The sequence below is a fragment of the Lontra canadensis genome, unplaced genomic scaffold (genome assembly GCF_010015895.1).
Source record: "Lontra canadensis isolate GAN:19392208 unplaced genomic scaffold, GSC_riverotter_1.0 scaffold4, whole genome shotgun sequence".
Lineage (NCBI taxonomy): Eukaryota > Metazoa > Chordata > Mammalia > Carnivora > Mustelidae > Lontra > Lontra canadensis.
Window position 1 is genome coordinate 33,929,238 of NW_022630998.1, and position 13,029 is coordinate 33,942,266.

At 45.1% G+C, this 13,029-nt stretch overlaps 2 protein-coding genes across 6 annotated transcripts in view; both read left to right on the forward strand.

Moving 5' to 3' along the window:
* Positions 1-1,636: 1,636 nt before the first annotated feature.
* LOC116858883 (ATP synthase subunit d, mitochondrial) lies at positions 1,637-2,212 on the forward strand. The gene has a single exon (XM_032843828.1). The coding sequence runs from the start codon at positions 1,668-1,670 to the stop codon at positions 2,151-2,153; it is 486 nt and encodes a 161-aa protein (XP_032699719.1). The 5' UTR covers positions 1,637-1,667; the 3' UTR covers positions 2,154-2,212.
* A 4,131-nt stretch (positions 2,213-6,343) lies between these two features.
* Positions 6,344-13,029, forward strand: part of LHFPL2 (LHFPL tetraspan subfamily member 2) — a 153,898-nt gene continuing 147,212 nt past the window's right edge. For 3 of the 5 annotated variants that reach the window (XM_032847870.1, XM_032847860.1, XM_032847894.1), the window contains exon 1: positions 7,456-7,839. The gene's annotated coding sequence lies outside the window, so the exon portion shown is untranslated. Of the gene's footprint in view, positions 6,362-6,977; positions 6,996-7,455; positions 7,840-13,029 lie in introns of those variants that run through there. The other 2 variants (XM_032847883.1, XM_032847877.1) reach the window with 2 other exon arrangements.

A 13,029-nucleotide genomic window follows, 5' to 3' on the forward strand; every position in this document is an offset into this window, starting at 1 on the left:
CACCCAGGCGCCCCATATTTTTTCTTTTATTAATTGTGATTTTGGTGTCATAGCTACGAAATCATTGACTGACTAAAGGTCATGAAGATTTACTCCTTTGCGTTCTTCTAGGAGTTTTATCATTTTTGCTCTTATATTGAGGTCTTAATCCATTTTGAGCAATCCATGTTTGTATGGGCAGGGGTTCGTATTAAGTCTTCTGCATGTGTTTATCCAGTTGTCCTAGCACCATTTGTTGAAGTCTCTTCTTTCCCTACTGAAATGTCTTGGCATCCTTGTTGAAAATCAGTTGACCATAAATGTGAATTTATTCTGGACTTTCAATTTTATTCCCTTGATCTGTATTTCTATCCTTATGCCAGTACCTCAGTGTTTTGATTCTTATGTCATTTTTAAGAAACAATATAGGAAAGCTGTGTAACTGGCAAACTGGGAAGACTGGTCTCCTTAAACTGGGAGAAAATTCTTTTTTGTAGAAATACGGATATCAAGGGGAGAGAATAAACATCTAAAATTAAAGAGGCGCTTTAAACTATTTTAAGACTGTTGTCTAATAGCAGCGTTTCACAAGATATTTAAAGAAATCATTCTTCAACTATAAAAACAATGGTTTTGTGGTTCATTTTAATTTCACAGCTTATGTCATTCTCATTCAGATGACCTCAAAAGTGATTGAACATTATTTTGTATAATTAGCATAGCACAGTGTCATTCTGTTGGAAGAAAAGCTAGAACGAATCTCAGTTGTGTGGATGGGCCTTGTCTTTAATTCTTGTTTTCATTAAGAACCTTCCCAAGGTTGTTCAGAAATGAACACAGGTCATAGTTGTCAAATGAGTTCTATGTGAAATAATAGAGTGTTTAGTCAATGAAGAAATGGCGTTTTAGGGGGCATAATTCATTTAATACAAAGCTCCTTTGTTTTTCTTTTCTTAATGGAGGACATAGAGAGTATCCTCTCGGGTCCAGATAGAACTTCAATTTAGATAATGTAGTTTCAGTCATGACAGAAACACGGTCTAGACAATTCTGTCATCTCTTGTGACCTTTTTACCCTCTCTGCTCTGCAGGGCATGAGTCTACTGCTTTTTCTCAGTGAAGACACTGCACCCAGATGTTTAGATTGTCTAGTGGCTCTTATGTAAGGATTCCCATGATTCAATTCCTCTTAGAAGTTAATGCCAGGAAAAAGTTTGTCTAACTTGAAGAACAACTATGATTCTTTTACCAGACCATGAGAACTGTATTATTCACTGTATGTCATTCTTGCCTTGGTTCTGGGAAACCAGAGCTAAATTTAATGCTCCACTGTGGTAAATCAAGACACTGGTAAAAGAACTTTTTGCCTTCTTCCATTTATTTTTTTAAAATATTTTATTTTATTTATTTACTTGTTAGAGAGAGAGAGAGCACAAGCAGGGGGAGCAGCAGGCAAAGAGAGAAGCAGGCTCCCAGCTGAGCAAGGAGACTGATGTAGGACTTGATCCCAAAACCCTGGGACCATAACCTGAGCCGAAGGCAGATGCTTAATCGATTGAGCCACCCAGGCGCCCCTATTATTTTTAATAACAAGTCACTCCAGGGCCGTATAGAAATAGTCAGAATAATATTATGATCAATAATACTTAATAGACTCTGGGCAGCCGGGGTCGGTGAAGGATCTCAAGATGGCTGGGCGAAAACTTGCTCTAAAAACCATTGACTGGGTAGCTTTTGGGGAGATCATACCCCGAAACCAGAAGGCCATTGCTAACTCCCTGAAATCTTGGAATGAGACACTTACCTCCAAGTTGGCTACTCTCCCGGAGAAACCCCCTGCTATCGACTGGGCTTACTACAAGGCCCATGTGGCAAAGGCTGGCTTGGTAGATGACTTTGAGAAGAAGTTCAGTGCCCTGAAGATTCCTGTGCCAGAGGATAAATACACTGTTCAGGTGGACGCTGAAGAAAAAGAAGATGTGAAAAGTTGTGCTGAGTTTTTGTCTCTCTCAAAGGCCAGGATTGTGGAATACGAAAAACAGCTGGAGAAGCTAAGGAACATAATTCCGTTTGATCAGATGACCATTGAGGACCTGAATGAAGCCTTCCCAGAAACCAAATTAGACAAGAAGAAGTATCCCTACTGGCCTCACAAGCCAATCGAAAACTTATAAACTTGAGGTGGGGAGAGAGCTCTGGCCCTCGTATTCTAAACGCTGGACATTAAAAATAATGGATACGGAAAAAAAATACTTAATAATTACATTATCAATAGAAAATAATGTATCTTCTAACTCTAACACTATATGAAAATAGGGTGCCCAATAATTGCTGGTTTTGTAGATTTACGTGTTGTACTTCTTGTTTTCAGAAGACAACTAAAAGAGAGTAAAAGAAAAAAGTGCCTTGAAGGCAAGATTTTCAGATTAGAGATTGGGTTTTTCAGTCTGGACCAGATTTGGGGCAACCATCCACTCATAATGCAAAAAACAGCAATGATTTCCTCAAATTCTCATCTCAGCATTGCTATTGAATCACACTGAGTATTTTCTAAATTTTACTGTAGGTACTAATGAGGGTACTAGTAAAATCTTTCCTCTTAGAAGTTATGAGAGTAACACATAATTCATAATAGAAAAGATAAAGCACAAGTCAGGGACCAGATGCACAGCATTGTTGTTATAAAGGGCTAAAGCCTGCTTTCTTTGGATGGTTTTATGCCTGTCATGAATTCTGTAAGACAGCTAATCCCCCAATCTTCTTTGTATTTTGTACCTCTTCAGAGAAAAGTTTGTAATCCAGGAAAATGTCTGCAGGTGAATACCTGGAATGAATTGAATTTGCCAGTTACACGTTATCGGGCAGCTAAGATTGTTGTAGAATTTACATGCAACATATAAAGTAATATTGCAGTAGAACATTCTCACTGTATGGAAATTTCCACCTCACTTCAGGGGTAAGCTCAGTTGGACGAGGGCCAGATGGACTTGTTTATGGTGGTGCTGACATAATAGGAGGAAATGAACGGAGTACCTTCTTGAGTTGAGTTTTGCTGGAGTCTCATGGAATCAACTTTTGGAACTAGAGGCAGTAAAGCAAACTACTTCTTTAGGAGTCAGTAGCAAATGAAAACTAGTGCTTCATTTACAGAATAAAGGACGGCCAGAAGGTAGAGACTGTGGCCTGAAGATAAAAGCGGCCCACAACCCTTAGTTTTGTCAGAAGAGAGCAAATGCTCAAAATTCTGTGCGCTCATTTCTCTCATGACTTAACAACAGTGTATCTTTAGTGCCATGTTTTCCCTTGGCTCCTGTGTGGACAGGATAGATGTGTGAACATTGAGGAAGTGTTTTCTATAGGTCATTGAGATTTTCTTTATCAGGAGCTTATGGTCCTTAATACCTGACTGGGTCCTACTGCCCTCCTATAACATGGTTCTTGAAAAATCCTACATGCCTGTTTGCACTCATAGTATTTGTTCTCACTTGGAGATATTTTGCCATCCTCATTCAACAAATAGCCTAACGGGATTTCAGGAAAAGTAGGGAATTTTTTTTTTTTTTAGTGTTTAAGAGCGCCATTTTCAACCTTGAGTTAAAAACTGAGGATTGGAAGCAGAAAAATGAAATATGACACGACTAAACCCATTGGATACTGTGGCCAGGTCATTGCTGTGGACAAAATGCTCTGTCTCACGTTGATCAGAGCACTGATTTTAATTGCCCAGAGACTTTTTAATTAGGAAAGCTCTTCAAGTCTTTGTGCTCAAAACTGCCTTTTCTCCATCTGCATTTGTCGAGGAAAATGGATTCTTAGAATTTCAGATGATTTCTTTGTATGACTAGATCCATGGATAAAAAGGCAGGATGATAATTTTTCAGAGACTGATTTTTCATAGGACCTCAAGTTGATGAACTGCAATTTTGCTAGTTTCCTTGAAGAGATTCTCTGGTTAAGTCATTTTGTTTTTTATGTGATCTTCAAAAGACGTTGATTTCTGAATGTGTGTCTAGCCCTGGAATTCTATGATCACAGTTTAGGAAATATCAATCTCTAAGAAGGGGGAGAGGAGGAGTGGATTTGAGAGGGTAGTTTTTATGAAGATGAATAGGCAAATTCAAAGTTAATCTATATCCAGTATGCTGACAGTCACAAAAATATATCAAATATGTCTGTTGTAAATGCATATTTTACTTGCATTCCAAGCAGATTCACATTCAGAACAGGATACAAAGCGTTTGCACCTGAAAAATATCTAGCCCTGTTGATGCAAGTTATACTAGGTGGAGTATAATGTTCAGAGAAATGAGTGATTTGTACAGGCAAGTAAATTCAGAATCTCATTGTAGCCAGGCACCACTGTAATTTTACCTTGTGACCTATCTAGTGGCTCATAATTATTTTCTTCCAAGACCTCCTTGTCATTTGACCAAACTCCTCAGGTACCCTTTAATTTCTTATAATTTCATCCTCACTCATCCCCCATTAAGTGTTTCTTGAACATTTGGCTGAAACACATGAAAGAAGCAGCATTCACAGTATCCCAAAGTTCCTGTTATTATCCTTCTTGCTCTAGCTACATTTCCAGAAAGCTTAAAAGTACTTTCTTCTTGAACTATACCTTTTAGCATCTCTCTCCTTCTCTATTCTCCCTGCCCATCCTGAATTTTTTGCTTCCTGTCAAGTGTAATTTTTCTACTCTTCAGCTCTGAATGATCCTATCTGGGGAACTTGAGTTAATTTAAGCCCAAATAGTATCAAACAGTTCTGAGGAAACCTGAGTTTTAGATTTTCCTGTTACCTCAGTAACACAAGGCATAAAATGGGTGTAAACTGACTAATTTACATGTCCCAGTAGGTATTTACCTTCTCAGACATTCTGAAAGACACACCAACCTAAGGTATTAGATGAGGCACTAATGTAAATTACATCCATATGAAATATGCAATACCGCCCTGTGAGACCATGTTCAGGTACCTACAGTCCCTGAGGATGGACATTTTTGTGTTTCTTTTTGTTCACTGATGCATCCACAGTGCCCGAAAGAGTTCCTGGCATATACAGTAAGTGCTCTACCCATGTATGCAATGAAGTACAGCCTACTTCCTAAGCGCAGAATTAAGTACAGTCTATTCTGGGGCACCTGGGAGGCTCAATCCTTAAGCATCTGCTCTCGTCTCCTCTCAGCTCGGGTCGTGATCCCCGAGTCCTGGGATCGAGTCCCCCATTTGAGCCCTCCATGGCTTCCTGCTAGGCGGGAAGGCTGCTTCTCCCTCTCCCACTCCCCCTGCTTGTGTTCCCTCTCTCCCAGTGTCTCTTTCTAATAAATAAATAAATTTTAAAAAAAAGTACAGTCTATTCTATTAAAGGCCTGTTTCTGTAATGAGAATATAGGTAACACAAATGAACTCATTGATATATAGGGAAAGGATATTCATAAAATGGGACGGTTGTATTGGTTCACAAGCAATTGTTCCTGGCACATTAGTATTTTGCATCCACAAGTATTGGCAGTTCCAAGCAAAACACAGCAGACCGCTGCTCGTGGATACACAGTGCTGTGCTCACGCCCATCCACCCCATGTTCTTTCTCTTGGAGTCAGCTGGCCATGAGTTCTAACTTGGAAGGGTTTATTGTGAGGGGGGAATTCACCTCTTATACTTGTACATTTTGTGCTTATCTTCCAAATCCAACAGCCTCCATCCAACAACTCTCCTTCCAGTCCCTTCATCAGTGACTGCCATCTTTTTTTTTTTTTAAGGTAAAAGTCCTATATTTATATTTACCGTAATATTAGGAATTTAGCATGGCTCATAAACTCTGCTAGTATGGTTTTTGGAATGGTTACTGTTTTTGTTAGTGTTCTAGTTGCAATGTTACATAGATTTGGAGTTGTTTGGGGGCACCTGGGTGGCTCAGTGGGTTGAGGGTGTGAGTGATGGTTTTGGGTGAGGTCATGATCTCAGGATGGTGACGCTGAGCCCCAGGTCTGGCTCCAAGATCAGCGGGGAGTCTGCTTGAGATTCTCCTCCTCTGCCCTATCCCCTACTAGTGCACATGCACACACACTCTCTAAAATAAATAAATCTTTAAAAAAAGATTTGGAATATTTTGTTGCTAAGCCTATTTTCCCCACAAGCCTTGTTATTTCTAGTGTATGATTTCACAAAATGGGAAAAACACATACATCCTTTTATAGAAGAAATGTTGTACTACAAACTTCTTTTCAATGAAGATAAGTAGGATTTGGCTGTGGGAGAAGATAAAAGAGAGCATTCCAATTCTGGCGAGAGCATCATCAACTCCCGAGTGGATACAGGATGGAACCTTCTGGGAGGAGGGGAGGAGTCTCGGCTGGCAAGCCAGGCTCTGAGGAGTGGGTAAGTGGGTGGTTTTGAACAGAAGAGTTTTAAATTCAGAATTTTCTGTGGTAAAGTGCCTCCCAGAGCTTTTAGAACAGGAAGTGGCCTGCCTGAGCCTTGTTCTAGAATCATTACCCAGTAGGCAAGTGCAGATGGACCCCCGTGCAAGGAATGGGGGAGAAAGCACTGGAACCATTAGGTACCCAAACAGCGAAAATCCGGAAGGTGGCATTGGACTTGGAAAGGACAGAATCCGGAATGTGGCATTGGACTTGGAAAGGACGGGACAACTGGGAAGACCTTAAAATGAATAATTAGTAAGACTGGCTATGGCAATGGAAGAAGCTGGGGAATTGAACCGTAGGGTCTGTGTTCAAGCAACCAGTGGAAAAAGTTTTCCCAGACATGAGACAGAGAAGCTGGGCAGGTCTGACAAGAAAAAAAAAAAAAAAGATAAGAAGGATATGCCTTTTCAGAGTGTCGGCTAAAGTGCCTTAGGAATTCATCCTTAGACTGTATTTTGACAGAAGAGGATGGTTCAAAACCCTAACTAATCTATTTACGAATATTTGTGACTGCTTGCAGTTTCCTCACCTAAAGAATCACAGGGCAAAAAACTTATGCCTGGAGCCCTCCTCTCCGGGAGAAGAAGGTGAGGATGGGAATCCGGCAGTCCCCAAACCCACCCTCCAGCTTAGGATTCCGGGGGCTGGCGGGACGGCCGTTTTCCCGTTCTGGCCCGGGCCTGGGGAGCTGCTTCGGGAGCTCCAGGGCCCGCGCTCCGCGGAAGGAGTCCGGCCTATCATCCCCGACTCCGACTTCGCCGCTCACTGCCTGGGCCGTGTGCATTCTGAGCGCTCCTGAGTTGCCCGAAACTGCCCCCCAAGGTTCCCCGGAGCGGGCCGGGGGGGGGGCTCTCCGTAGGATTCCAGGAGGCGCCGCCGCCGGGCGGGTGCAGTGACCCGCTCCCAGGCCCCCGGGCCTCCGCCCCTCCTCCCGGGGATCCCCTTTCGCCAACAGCCTCGCGGGCCCCGCAGGACACTCCCCTCCGGAGGCCGGGCCTCGTTGTCCCGCCACCGCCCCCGCCTCGCCCCCAGCCGCCCCGCCCCGCCCCGCGCGAGGCGCCGGGAGAGCCCCGGCTCCGACCCCTCCCCCTGAACGCCCGGCCCGAGAGCGGGACGGGGGCGGCGATGGTGACTGGGCAGCGGCTCGCGGCCGGGTGCTGGGCAGGGAGGCACCGCGGCTTCTTTCTCTCTCTGCTCCCGCCCCTCTCTTTCCTCCTTCCTTGATAGTCCCGCCGGCGGCCGCCGAGGTCGGCGCTCTCGCCTCGTCTCCTCCCCCAGCTGGGGACCCTCTCCTCTCCCCTCCCTCGCCCCCTCCTCTCGCCGCCGCCTCCTCCTCCTCGCCTGAGCGGCTAGCTGCGGGGAGGCGTAACGGAAAGCCCCGGCGTGGGGAAGGCTGCGAGCTCGGAGCCAGAGACGCGGAGCCGGGGCCGGGTGAGTTGGAGTCGCCGGGCCCCCTGCGCGCTGCGGGAGGGAGAGCCCGCAGCCCCGGCCAGGTGGGGCGGGCGGCGCCGGCGGGACCGTCGCGGACCGCTGAGCCCGGGCTGCGTGCGCGGCGGCTGGAGCGGGAACTTGGTTCCCGCGCCCCCGGAGCCCACGGGGAGGGAAGAGGACAGTCGCCGGGACCGGGACGGGTATCGGATGCTGGCCATGGAAGGGAGCGGCCGCCGGCAGCAGAAATGGAAAAATTGTTCCTGGAACGGCAATTCGTCGGGAAGCCGGCGCGAGCCTAGCTCTCCCGCCGCCACTGGCGGGCTCCGACCGGCGGTTCCCGCGGGCACCGCGGCGCGCGGATTTGGGCGCAGCCGGGCGCCGAGCTCCGCGCGCTTGGTACAGCGCCTCGGGAGCCTCGCGATGGTCGCCCCCGTGGGGCTTGGTGTGTGGCGTTGGGTCACGCCGGCCACAGACGTCAGCTGCTTTTCAAATCTGGGCTGCATTTTTGTGGGCAGCACAGTAATTTGGGGTGCGGGCTGGAGGAGGTGGGCGTGGAGCGGGGAAGACCACATCTGGGATGGATGGTTGAGCCCATGGGATGGCGTCAAGGGCTGGGGAAGACTCTCTGTGTGTTTCTGGATGTTTTTAGGCACAAAGTTCCCCTCATCCCGTTTTTCCCCCCGTCCATTCAGCGGTCTAGTGTTCTTTAAATTGAAAAAAGCAAAAGGATTTTCCTTCATTCCGTTTAACTTTTCTCTTAATCTAGAAGGGTCCTGAGTTTCAGGAGAGTCCTTCAGCTGTTTCAGTGCGAGTAAATGAGAGTAAAGACCAAGTCTCATCGCCCACCCCCATCTTCACCACCCTCCAAACCCCACCTCGGGCCATTTCCTGTATTTCCCGTTTTCTCCCTGTGGTTGTGTGCGTAGTTGTAGGTTGCCATCAGTGACCCACATGTAAAACTACAACTTCTGTTTGCAATCGCAAAGTAGCCCGTGTAGACCAGTGTGTTTTTGAGCCACAAGGGGGAGAGGGATGAGTAGGAGGGGGGAGGGGAGCGGTTAGAGTCTCCTCCCAGAGAGTTAAACCTTAGTAATGAGTTCGAAGGACCGTTTATCGTGGGCGCGTTCCTTTTCCTATACTCACTCGCTTGAGAGCTCCACCCCCAGCAGGTTCAAGCGAGGATGGGTGCTGATTTCTTTGGCGTTGCCCTTTCCTGGGTGTTTCTGATTCTTTGCTCCTGGTCTTTTTAAAAGCCGACTTCTTTTCAAATTGAAGAGATAGGGAACACACGCTAGTGGGAAGATAAAATGTTTTAAAGTAGAGGAAAGAAATAAAATCCAAGACTCTCATTTCTTTTTGCTATCCTACGGTGACAGGTTCGTTATTAATCTATGTCAGAAATCTGATGCTGATGAAATATTTGAGGGATTTGAAGTAAGACCACTATTACCGTATGATAATATTTTTTCTAAGTGGTCACACATAGAGCAGGTAGTGTGGCTGGTTGTGGTTTGCAAAGGGTGCAGCAAACATTTTAGGCCAGTGGGAAGACATGGTATGTTGCAGGGGATGATAGGGGCGGGGAGGGAGAATCATTTGTCTTTGGAGCAGTCCAATTTCGAAGAATAATTACTCTGCAAATGAACATTCTCATGTAATTTGAATCATGGTACATGAACTAGTCATTTGTCTTTAGGAAGGAAAAAGGATCTTTGTAGATGAGAGCAAAGCAGTGCCTTCTGGAAAAAGGAATGTATACTGTTCATCAATGTAGATGGGCTCAGAATTGATGGCACCTGCCTGCAAAGATGTGTGGACTCGTGAATTAAAGAGATTTCACTGCATATAGGGGACAGGGCAGGAAGGAAAATTCCATAGTGGAAGACAGAAAAACAATGTATGGAAAAGTACATAGTCCTTTTTAATGAACATTTTGTACAGCTTCTCAACTTCTTTATTGCAAAGAATTGACAAAATAGGCGAAAATGTAAGAGACCCAGATTGGCACTGTTGATTTCCCAGAGATCCTACTTACTATCTGAACTTTGGACAAGTTATTTAATTTCTCTCAGCCTCGGTTTCTGTATCTATAAATTGGTGGTAATAAGAGTTCAAGTCGAAGACTAATCTTGAAGATTAACCAGGATTACTTTTGTATAGAGCTTGGGGTGATGTCTTGTGCTGAGTGCTCAGAAAATGTTAATGTTGGTTGTCAACTATTTCAGATGCCCTGGAAAAAGCAGTGCCATGCAAAGCGTCGGAATGTATTCCTGAAAGTGAGCTGTGGTTGCTTAAGGCAGACCCTGAGTTGAGGCTGACCCCCTGCCCTCTGGCAGCCCACAGACAAAAACACTTGATCTTTCTAGAATATACACGCTGCATCCTTTTGGCCCATTCTGGTCAGCCTTCTCTGGGACTCCAGTCCTAGGGAGTGTGTGGTAGAAGTTCCATGTGGCTCCGAGGGCAAGAGCACAGATGGGTTGCAATTTCAGGCCTCACTGGCCCTGTGTGGCAGGTTCTCAGGTTTCCAGTCCCATGAAAGTAAATATGCAAATTTTATTTGAGGTGGGGAAGAAAACCTTAGTGATGGACAAAAGTGCATACTTCTTGGGGAATCCTAAAAGCAACATTTTACTCAATGCTTACTGCTCTTGGAAAGCTACAAGCAGTAAGTAATTATCTAATTTCTAGAATTTTTTCCAAAAAGCAATTTTAAAGTCCTCTTTGGGGTTAATGATACACTGCCCAGTTTTTATTAAGGTTGTAACTAACACAAAGTGAACAAAAGGCATTCTTAGCAAAACACTTTCTTGAGCAGGGGAATGAGCTACGTTTCACTCTTCTAATTGAGGAGGACTGCCTCTTTGCTTATTCATCCATTCTTTTATCCTGTCATTCAGCAAATACTTATGAAGCCTGTTCCATGGGGCGGTCTCTGTTCTGGCCTCTGGTAACACCGCAAGAACCAAGAGGAGGCCTTGTCTCTCATAGAGTACACATTCTAGTTGGGGAAGCAAACTCTGTGTGCACAGGACTTCCATAAACCCAGGAAACTCCTTTTTTCTTTCTTTCTTTCCTTTCCCTTTTTTTTTTTTTTTTAAATTTATTTAGAAAAGCCTGTGCTAGGAGAGAAGAGAGCTGGCTGGGTGTGCTTCCCTCCCACAAGCCCGCCTGCTCAGAGGGAGTGATTGGTCTGTGGATAGCAGTGATAGGGGCAGCCAGTCCTGTGGATTCTCTGTAGGAATAAGGGAGAACTGATTTATAAAAGTCTGTGTCCGGTTTGAATGGTGGGTGAGTAGAACCAACAGCCACATGCCATGAAAACAAATACTTTTTTCTCAGAGGTGAGATTTCTCAGCCTTAGGGAGGCAAAGAAGGAATTACACAGGTCAGTTTTCATCATCAGCTCATAAAACCCAGATGTGTCCAGGGAAGAATCTGGTGTGGCACTTAAAAAACTTCTCTTGCTCTCTCCTGCTCTCTCGCTGTGTAAGGCATGAATGAAGGAATAAAGAAAAGTGGATACTTGGTTCCTTACGCACCTTCCAGGTTTTCTTTTTTTCATCACTTTTAAAATAACATTAGTACATGATGCAATGATCGCTTCTCGGCCTTTTGGCTGAGTGTAATACATGATGCAATAATAATTGGATGTTTGGGGTCTAGGAGGCTTGCAAAGGTGTGAGATAGTCAGGGCTCTGATAGCAGTTGTGTGGACTGGAGGCAAGGTTGTATGGGGAAGACCCTGAGGGTACTGGGGTTGAGTGCAGAGCTGAGGAATCTGAACCTCATCTCCAAAGCTGGTTGAACGGTGGAGAATTTGCAGCGGGTAATTGACTTGTTTTATTGTGCTTTAGAAGAACTTGGTGGCTGTGAGGTGGGCTGGGTGACAAGGAGACCAGAATGGGGACCGAAGATGAGTTAGGAGGCTAGTGCAGGAATCCATGAGGGATTTGGAGAAGGAGAATGGGAAAGGAGGGAGGAGGCCAGGAGAGACGGGTCACCCTTCCTTGGTCATCTTTTAGGTGTGGGCACTTAGTGAGACTGACCATTCGCTGAGGTAAGCAGCTGTGGACCCTCAGTCTGAGGAGACAGTGAGGACTAATGAGCTCAACTGAACCCCATACTGAACTGTGAGCCTTCCATGGGGAGATGCCCAGCAGAGAGCTGGAGACACAAGCAGGAAGAGAGGTCTGGAGCTAGAGATGAAAGAGGGAGTTGTTTTTATAGTAGTGGCAAGTGGTTGCCTGGTTGGTGGAGATTTATTAAATAGTGCTCTGGGTGACAGTAATTGGTGTCCTTGTAACTGAATTTTCCCCTTTTATCCTTTCAGCAGGCGTAACTGGGGATAGTCAAGACCTTGGCCTTAAATGACCAGTCTCTTACTGGTGTTATTTTACATACATGGTAGATCTGTTTGTTATTTTGACCTGAAATAATTAAGAGGAATATATGTAGAATGGCTCTGAACATATTTAATAGCTAGGATGTATAACTGGTAAAATTGATTACCCCCCCTCCCCCAGCACACACACACACACACACAACCCAAAATTCCTATGTGGAAACCCTGGTCTCTAGTGTGGTAGTATTTAGAGGGGAGGCCTTTAGGAGGTGATTAGGTTTGGATGAGTCATGTGGGTGTAGTTCCTTCGGAGGATTAGTGTCCTCAGGAGGTGAGAAAGTGAGACCAAAGCACCTGTGAGCTCCCTCTCCACCACAGAGAGAAGGCTGCCATCTGCAAGCCTGGAACAGGAACCAAACCTGACAGTGCCTTGATTTTGGACTCACAACCTCCAGAACAGTGAGAAAGAAATGCTGCTGAGGTCACCCAGTCTATGGTATTTTGTTATCGCAGCTCCAACCGACTATTACACAGGTGTGTGTTGTATTTCAGAAAATGCAAGATGACCTTTACTTGCTGAGAAAGTAGTTTTGTGTGCATCTAGAAAATACCAAATACAATTAAAGAGGTACGTCATCTGCACGTTTTCTTAGTTAAACCGTAATACCCTTAGGTCAAGAGAAGTACCCAACTCTGACTTTGAGACTTGCCAGGTAAGAAAGGAGAACCTCACTGTATTTTGACTTTTCCTCCTGTGGCTTTGTTCTGATTTGGATTTAATCCCATGTTTGTTGATTAAGTGGTGTTTTGGAGAGTATTTAAAAAATATTTTAGTCAAAATTAAG

Coding starts and splice junctions, on each gene's coding strand:
- LOC116858883 (XM_032843828.1), top strand. CDS start 1,668: ATGGCTGGGCGAAAACTTGCTCTAAAAACCATTGACTGGGTAGCTTTT.